Source organism: Phragmites australis, chromosome 11 (genome assembly GCF_958298935.1).
Source record: "Phragmites australis chromosome 11, lpPhrAust1.1, whole genome shotgun sequence".
Taxonomy (NCBI): domain Eukaryota; kingdom Viridiplantae; phylum Streptophyta; class Magnoliopsida; order Poales; family Poaceae; genus Phragmites; species Phragmites australis.
This window is the reverse complement of record NC_084931.1, coordinates 6,581,858-6,590,931: the sequence shown is the minus strand read 5'-3', so window position 1 is coordinate 6,590,931 and position 9,074 is coordinate 6,581,858. Positions and strand designations below refer to the sequence as shown.

The 9,074-nt window shown below is 48.1% G+C and overlaps 1 protein-coding gene across 1 annotated transcript; it reads right to left on the bottom strand.

Moving 5' to 3' along the window:
* Positions 1 to 6,574: 6,574 nt before the first annotated feature.
* On the bottom strand, positions 6,575 to 7,464 carry LOC133883982 (uncharacterized). Its single transcript, XM_062323398.1, has 3 exons — positions 7,289 to 7,464; positions 7,022 to 7,145; positions 6,575 to 6,931 (listed from the first exon to the last, which is right to left on the bottom strand). Exons 1-3 carry the CDS (start codon positions 7,462 to 7,464, stop codon positions 6,575 to 6,577), a joined length of 657 nt encoding a protein of 218 aa, XP_062179382.1.
* Between the last annotated feature and the right edge of the window lie 1,610 nt (positions 7,465 to 9,074).

Genomic DNA, 9,074 nt, shown 5'->3' with positions numbered 1-9,074 from the left:
ATCATGAACATGGTGTCAAGGACCATGGTAATGAGCACAGCCATGGACACGGTGCCAAAGACCACGGTGACAGCACAACCACGGACACAAGCATGCTCATGAAACGAGTAAGTCTATTCCTCTCACTATTTTTTGTTTTGGTACGCGATTGAGTAAAGTGCTTGTTCTTAAACATGAGACTAATTATGTTTTCCCATACATTATTAGATCAAGATGGCAATGTCATAAGGGGTAAGCAATACACCGATGATGAACAATGAGCCATATATGCTATGATTCTAGAGAGATCTTGGTTTGACATTTTGAAGTGTGGAGTGACTAAGGACATTTCTAATGAAATGGGCGTGCCTCTGAGAGTTGTGCAGTGGATATGGCACAATGGCCAGCAGGGTGGTGGGATACACATAGTCATGAGCAAGAAGCCAAAGAATTGTGGCCGCAAGAGAATAACCTTCTATCATGAAGCTATTGAAGAAGTGTCGTTGTGTAAGAGAATCACACTCCAAGATCTAGCCGAAGAACTGCATATGTCAAAGATTACATTGTTTATGTGGTTGAAAGAAGGCAAGTTTAGGCGGCACACGAATGCCATCAAATTTACATTGACCGAAGGGAACAAGAGAAAAAAGATTTGTTTCTACCTCTCAATGCTAGACAACATTAGCTTGCTGCAAGAACCAACTTTTCATGGAATGTACAATATCATGTACATAAATGAGAAGTGGTTCTATCGCACGAGGAAGACTAAAAATTACTACTTGGCGCTAGACTAGGAGGATCTAGAAAGAAACACATAGAGCACGAATTTAATAGAGAAGGTGATGTTGCTCATGGCAGTTGCAAGGTCTAGGTTTCACGGTGATGGTAATGTGACATTCTTAGGAAAGATAGGCATATTTCCTTTCACTTTTGTAGAGGCGGCAAAAAGAAGTAGCGCGAATAGGCCTGCCGTTACCTTAGTAATGAAGGTGATGCAGTAGTACCTTGTTAACAAGGTTTTGCCCGCAATCAAGCAGAAATGGCCAGCGAAGGAACATGGCACCCCCATATACATCCAGTAGGACAATGCTAGGATGCATATTGCAGTCGATGATATCAAGTTTTATCATGCGGCGGCTGCTGATGGTTTTGACATAAGGATGATTTGCCAGCCGCCTAACTCTCTTGGTCTCAATGTGTTAGACCTAGGTTTTTTTTTTGCAGATCTTGAAGCCATGTTTCAAAAGTCATGTCCGGGTAATGTTGAAGACATCGTCACCAAGGTTCTCCAAGCTTTTGATGAGTATTCGACTGATAGGAGCAACTTTATTTTCTCACTCACCAATCATGCATGAGAGAGATTTTACATCAAAAAGGAGGGCAACACTACCATATTCCACACTTGAAGAAGCAATCACTAGAGAGGAATGGCGTTCTTCCCGTTAGTTTGTAGTGTGATCAAGAAATTGTAAACCAAGCAATTGAGTATCTCAATTATAATGCCATGTCCTAGTTTGTCTTTTTTGTACTATAATGGGAAGATCATCCATGGATTTCCATTTCTTCCCATACAACAACAACAAAACATTCTTAATTTGAACTTCACCATTCACTGAGACAAATAGTACTCAAATTCAACAAAACATCACTTAGATAGGTTTTTTAGCAACAACAAAACAATCTTAATTTGAACTTCACCATTCACTGAAGGTGTATGGGACATAACTATCATCTACTAGGGAGTCTGGGACGGCGTACACGAATTCCGGCACTGAATCATAGAGGTTGATGACTTTGGTGATGGTGCTTTTTTTGTGTCTAGCTAGCCATTCCATGTCGACACGCCAAGCGTGTAGAGAAGCTTCATCGGGTAGGATTACCGTGCAAAAGAATTGGTTGAAGTCATAAATCTTCACAGTCCACGTGTAGTCATCGTGGGGTGCCGCTAGTGAGAGCATGTTGCCATCTTCTTCGCCTTGGGTGGTATGTAGGGAGCACGTGCAGCTCCATGTCTTCATCATCTGCCCTGACCTCCATCACATCCACTACATCAACGACGTGGCAGGAGAGCATGCTGAGGTTCTAGACATTATCTTTGCTGCCATGCTTGGAGTCAAGTAGCATCGAGTTGTCTCCGTCGTCACTACCGGCAAGCGCGCGCTCCGCCTGGGTGTGCTCCTCGTTGAGATGAAGCACTCACTCCATTGAGCTGTCACCCTCGTTGCTGCTGATGAGGGCATGCTTCACCTGGGCATGCTCCTCGTCGAGCGCGCGCTCTTCCTGGACGACTCCGATGAAGTGGACTCGGATGGCCTCACAAAACATATCTAGACTACTACAGAAATAAGCTTATATGCCGTCCTATCACTGTCAGTTCCTAATGGACCAGCAGTGATGGAGCATTACTGCTGGTTCATAAGCTGTGCAAAAAAAATTAGGCACAAAATTCAAGAACTGAGTCATCACTGTCGGCTCGTATTGAGAACTGGCAGTGATACTTATCATTGTCGATTCGTAATACGAGCTGGCAGTAAACGTGGGATCGGACTAAAAAATTCAATGAACTTCCGTTTCCGCTGGCCTCATCGCGTCTGGCTCGCGATCTTTTCACGCCAACCGCACCCCCATCCCTCATTTTTCTAAGTCCCATCCTCACCTCTCTCTCTCTCTCTCCCCCACCGGCAGATCCCAAGAGGAGGAGGCCCGATGGTGGAGGTGGCCGGAGAGGAGGAGGCCTGGTGGAGGAGGAGGCTTGTGGCTAATGGAGGTGGCCGGAGAGGAGGAGGAGCCCCCCATCCTCACCTCTCTCTCTCTCTCCCCCACCATTAGATCCCGAGAGGAGGAGGCCCGTTGGAGGTGGCCGAAAAGGAGGAGACTTGTGGAGGTGGCCCGGTGGAGGTGGCCGGAGAGGAGGAGGAGCCCCTCCCATCCTCATCTCTCTCTCTCTCTCTCTCTCTCTCTCTCTCTCTCTCTCTCTCTCACCCCACCGACAGATTCCGAGCGGAGGAGGCCCAATGGTGGTGGTTGGCCATGGCAGATTTGGCCGACGGCCAAGTCCTGCCGAGCGACAACGGCAGCTGGAGCATGTACGTGATGTCCATCATCGCGCTGTGCATAGAGTACACGATGGGCAGGGCGTCTGCATCGGGGTGAGGTCCCTGAACAACAAGGCGTTCTCGATGGCCGACCGGTAGGCGGCGTGCAGCTGCCTGAAGAGCATGGCAGGCAGGCTCAGGGGTGCCACCATGGGCAACGCCAACATCCCCGACAAGTGCGGCATCAGCGTCGACGTCCTCATCAGCGTGTATTGGTTTGATTCCTCGGCGTATGTGTCGCTGCAGACTTGTTGGTCTGAAGCATATGTGTATTTGTTTGGTTCCTCGGCGTATGTCTAAAGCATAATTTGTGGGAACTTGTTGGTCTCAAGCATATTTGTATTGGTTCGATGTATGTGGCCTCGTCGGCACGTTCTGTGGCGGCGACCATCGTGCCGTCGTGTTTCTTGTGTAGGGCAGAGCAACATCAAGCTGGCGCGGCAACGGCGGCGGAGAGGCTCGTGCGCGGGGTCGAGCAGGGCGGAGCAACGCTAAGTTGGTGCGGCGGAGCACGCCGGCAGTGACAATAGTTGAGCCAGTTTGTTTCTTTTTTTTTTCTTTTAGAACTATTTTTACTGTCGGTTGTACAACCGATAATAAAAATCAGTTTGAAACCGACAATAATGAATGTTCTATAGTAGTGAGAAGAAGCGTCACTAACTAAATGCAGCAGCGCGTGCAGTAGCGCCTTACTAAATGCAGCAACATCTCACCAAGCGTCGCCCACGCGCATCCATGCAGAGGGCGGGGCATTTATGAGAGAACGCGGTGTACCAGGCTTTGACGCCCTGTTTTGTGGCTGTTGAGAAAATACTACATGCCCTTTAATCTGAATGGAGGGAGTATTTATTTGTCAAGAGTAGTGGATCCTAAAACTGTCTTGTGAGGAAGAGCAGGGATCCGATAAGGCTTACCATATTCTTATAATGGCTTTCTTCACGAGGGTGTACAAATATCGATTGTGAATCATATTTCCTTGGTTAAGACATCGAGGATTCTAGTGCTTAGAAGTGATGGGATGAGAAGTCGTAGGGTGACAGACTACAGACGAATATGTTTAACAAATACTCCCTTTGATTGTAAATGTAGGTCGTTTTAGACTTGTACACAAGGATTAAAAAAATAGATCAAATGGTCTTATTACCCTTCATTTATTCTGCATTGGAAAAAATAACTCATTCATCTGTGAGAGTGATAGCATTTATTAAATAAGGGTAAGATGAGAACAAAATAGAAAAAAATGCATAGAAGTTCGAGAATGACTTATATTTAGAGAATAGTTGAGGAGGCTAAAATAACCTATATTTACAATCAGAGGGAGTATATTTAACTTTGCCTTTCCCATATATAGATGTTGTTGATGCCATAAGTGATACGTAGGGCTCTACTAGTTGTGAATCGGTACCTAAAAAATGTTGTCAACATTTAATTATATTTCGTAATTTATATCTTAGTCAATTTACTATTCCGTTACTTCATATTTAATAGCATATATTTGTAGTAATTAATTTCCTTTGGTTTGAAACATGTGCAATTATGAAAACCAGTCAGCCACTCATGGATAGGATACACACACACATTTGAAATCAACTGTTGATAGCGATCACTTGCATTTGTTGGAGTACTAAATCTCTTCTACGTACGGCTCCATTGTCGGGGAGTGTGACACTGTTTGCTTATTATGTATCTAGTTTAATTTTATTCAGGATTTTTATTTTAGTATTCTGAGATTTAAATTATGGCAGCACAAACTTACTATTTACACTGGTTGTCCAAATTAATTCTCGTTGCTATATATGGACAAATAGTATTACATATCCTTCATCAGAAAGGAGTTTTGAAGTCAATCCTGCTACCATCATTGGAATGCTTTAAGATGCACCTTTTTCAGGTTTTGCAACGGAGATTCTTATGATCATGCCAGAAATTGTGAACATATGCATCGCACTTACGATACATGCTTTAGTGCTGTTTCTGAAGCACAACAAATTAAGTTGAAATATATCTTGATTTATATGCGGATGTTGGCATATCTACCGGACCACCCGCGAGTGGCATAGTACCTCCCACTGGCGGCTCAGTGCTAATCACCTCCTCAACATCGAAATCAGATGGCTCTCCGTCACCTGTTCTTGTACACCAGCTCCACTACATGTTTTCATTGAATTTAACAACACGACTTATATGAATTTTCCTGCGCCTTGGATCAAAGAGATGATGTGCCTTGCAGCTGTCTTCAACGCCAAGATACACCATCGGCGACTTCGATCGTTGAGCTTCTTCAAAAGTGGTGTTGTCGCCTTCGCGTGTGCAGTGCAGCCGAACACACATAGGTGTGCCAAATGCGGCTTCCTTCCGTTCCAAGCCTCGAACGGGGTGCGTTCATCCAGTGCCTTCGTTGGTAAGCAGTTCAGCAGGTACACCGCGTGCGGCACCGCCTCCCCCCAAAACCTTACAGGCACGTTCATGCTCTTGAGGAGGGACCTTGCCATCGCCATCATGGTCCTATTCCTCTGCTCCACCATGCCCTTGTTTTGTGGCGTGTATGGCGCAGTGAGGTGCTGTTTGATCCCGGCCTCCTCGCATAACTAGGTGAACTCAGCAGAGAGGAATTCCCCGCCGCGATCAGTCCTCAACGTCTTGAAGCGTTGCCTGCTCGTGTTCTTGGCCTGCAACTTGAACTTTCGGAACATGGAGAAAGCTTAGTCCTTCGACTTGATCACGAACACCCACATCCACCTTGAGTAATCATCAACAATTAACATGAAGTAACTGTTACCGACGAGAGTCGAAGGTGTGATTGGCCCGCAAAGGTCAACATGTAGCACTTCCAGTGGTTTCTCCGCCCTGAAATTTGCCGCTGCCGGGAACGACTGCCTCACCTGCTTTGCCAGCAAACACATGTGACATAACTCATTCGGGTGTGTGATCGGCGGCACTCCTGCCGCCATCCCCTTATCGATGAGCGGCTTCATAGCAATGAAGTTGACATGTCGGAGCCTCGCATGCCAAAGCCACGCCGGTTCTTGAAGGTTGGCTAAGAGATACACTTGCGTCGCTTGATGCAGCTCGATCTTGTAGTGGCGATTTGGAGTTTGCCTCACCTTCATAAGCAACCGTGCAAGACTATTATCATATACACGTAGATGTTTAGCATTCATGATCACATTATGTCTAACTTCGGTAAGTTGTCCAAGGCTGATGATGTTGCTGCACAATCTTGGAATGTAGTAGACCTCCTGCAACAGCCATTGGTCGTTGTTCTTGCAGCTGAACACAATAGACCCTACGCCCATGATCTGTACCGTGGAGCCATCCCCGAACTTCACCTTGCCAGTGACGCCTTTGTCCATCTCTCTGAACTTCTCTTTGTCATCGATCATGTGATTACTGGCCCCATCATCCAGGTACCAGACCTCAGAGATGGAGCCTCCCTCCGTTGTGTCGTGCAGTTCCGAATTCACTTTCTCCTCATTCAATAGCACGACTCCCCGCTGGTGCTACTGTTCTTGTGCTGGCTCTTCTAACACCACGAGTAGTAGGGCCGGCTCAGTGTCGTCAGCACGAGTGAGATGTGTCTCTTCTTCCTTCTTCTTTGGTGCCTTGCACTCGTTCGCGTAGTGCCCCATCTTGTGGCAGTTGAAGCATTTGATGTGGCTCTTGTTGCGGCGATCACTGCCCGAGCCGTTCTCCTTGTCATTGCGTGACATCTCGCCACGACCACCTCTACTACGGCCTCTGCCGCGTCCACGACCACCCTGGTCGCGGTTGCTACTATCTGCAGCAAGGTGGGATTTGCCCTTGTTGCTTGATGACGATTTTCCACCATCCTTCTTCTGTCGCGCCTGCCACTCGGCCTGAGTGAATAGAAGCTAGTTGTCGCCGATGCTATTGCCACCGGATGCACGCGAGCGAGTACGTTCTTCAAACGCCTTAAGCTGCCCCACGGCTTCCTCGAACGGCATCTTGTCGAGGTCGTAGAACTGCTCGATCCCGGTGATCACACTCAGGAATCGATTCGACACCGTGTCGAATAGCTTTTTGACCAATGTAGCGTCGTCGAGCATCTCCCTAGGTTTGCATACCTGATGGACATGCTGTTGAGCCTTCCGGCGTACTAGTCTAAGTTCTCTCCCTCCTGCATGCACATGGCGTTGAAGTCGCTATTCAATGTTAGAAGCCGCATGTTCTTGACGCGATCCGCGCTAACGAACCTTGTCTTGAGACAATCCCAGATCTCCTTTGCAGTTTTCTTCCTTGCCACCTGCATCAGGAGATCCTCCGAGAGCGCTTGGAAGAGATGCGACCTTGCCTTCTTATCCTTCTTCTCGTCAACGGCCTCACCAACTGCTGGCTCGACTACCTCCCAGATGCCTTGATCTTCCATCATCTCCTACATGCGAATCACCCAGCTCCTGTAGTTCATCGTCGTCAACTGCGGGTACAGGAATGGCCCACCACCGCTCTCCCGCGCCACCTCGCCCTGAGGTACGATCGACATCTTCACAAGTTAGTGCTATGCACTTCCAGCTCTGATACCAGATGTTGGGTCCGACCACTGGATCACGTGCCTGACCACTCCGGATTTGCGACAACGCACGCGACCAAGCTTTTCGACCACCCGAGCGACCAAAAGTATGAGAGCACGCCAACTCACGACCACCAGTCATGACCAACTTGAGCGATCAGTCGTACGTGCTCGACTACGACCAGACCGGCTATCCGTCGTGTATGTGCTGCTCTCGATCATGCCGATCCACCAGCAACGTCCAGCTACTCCTGAGTCGCATACTACTCGGTGAGAACGAAGTCGCGTATCTCGACAAGAATAATAAGACAAGGCAAAAACTCTTTGGAGAAACTTTTAGACTCTATTCAACTCGTGACTTGCACGACTCTGTGTCTTGCTTACAAATTAGAGATTACAACTCATATTTATAGCGCTACTAACTCCGAATCCTAACACGAATCATGCCATCCCATGATCCGACTCTGTACTCTACACACATAGCCGTATACGAACTCCTTGCTTCCACACCGTCGTGAAACGAGTCCTCGAGGCTCACGACAAGGATTAATTCCAGCACACCTCCCTTCCTCTCCTCTCCTCCCACCCACCACTCACTCTGTGCGTCGACGTTGCCCGTAGGGAGCCTCCTGTCTCCCGTCCCACACAGCGACACGACGACCTCAATGCCTGGTGAGAGATGGGGTGTGCGCACAGCATGGCGGCACGATGGCAGCAGTCAGCTGCCTGTGGCCACTCCTCGAGCCTGTGTGGGTGCGGTGGTGGTGGTCTTGGCAGCGCGAGATGGAGGAGCGATGGCAGCAGAGCACAAGAAGGCAGAAGACACATGTGAGGGGATTGGACGGACGGCTTGGTCTTTGGGGGGGGGGGGGCGCTCATTTTGCTGCCGAGGATGGCGCCCCTGCACAAGGACTCGCCGCGATAGATGCCGCCAAAGCTAGGTGAGTCAGATGCGGGTGGTGCGGTAGAAATGGGCCGATTGACGGTGGTGGGATGGGGTGACAGGGGGCGTGGGGCAGCAGAAAGAGCCAGCTTGAAGAGGGCCATACGTGGATGCTTAGGAATGGGAATTGCAAGGTCAGGGTCGGGTGGGAGTGAAACTAGAATAGGATGGAGCCAAACGGGAATGACGGAATGAATAAGTCATTGTTCCTTTTTTTAAGTAGGACAGATACTGATTGCTTTTCACTCCCAACATACCAATCTTTAATGTTGGAACTCGAAGCTGGAGGATACGACCCATTTGTGGTACTGAGACCGACACAAAGTTACAGGAGTTCTAATTCACCGTGTGCATATACCAATCTTTTGAAATAAAACGGGCAGCAGACTGCCTAATTATATTAGAAAAAGCAGGAGTAAAGCCCAAACGGATGAAATACATAGGGCATCGAGGCCCACGAAAAACAAAAGGAAGATTATTCTCCATGGATGAGTCGAGCAAATCGCCTGGCTTCTGCTAAGTCCCCATT

Excerpts from the sequence above, each read along its gene's own strand:
- LOC133883982 (XM_062323398.1), bottom strand. The coding sequence starts at position 7,464 with ATGATGGAAGATCAAGGCATCTGGGAGGTAGTCGAGCCAGCAGTTGGT. Across the intron at positions 7,146-7,288 it reads TGGGATTGTCTCAAGACAAG|GGAGATGCTCGACGACGCTA; the intron begins GTTCGTTAGCGC and ends ATGCAAACCTAG. Across the intron at positions 6,932-7,021 it reads AGATGCCGTTCGAGGAAGCC|GCCGAGTGGCAGGCGCGACA; the intron begins GTGGGGCAGCTT and ends CTATTCACTCAG.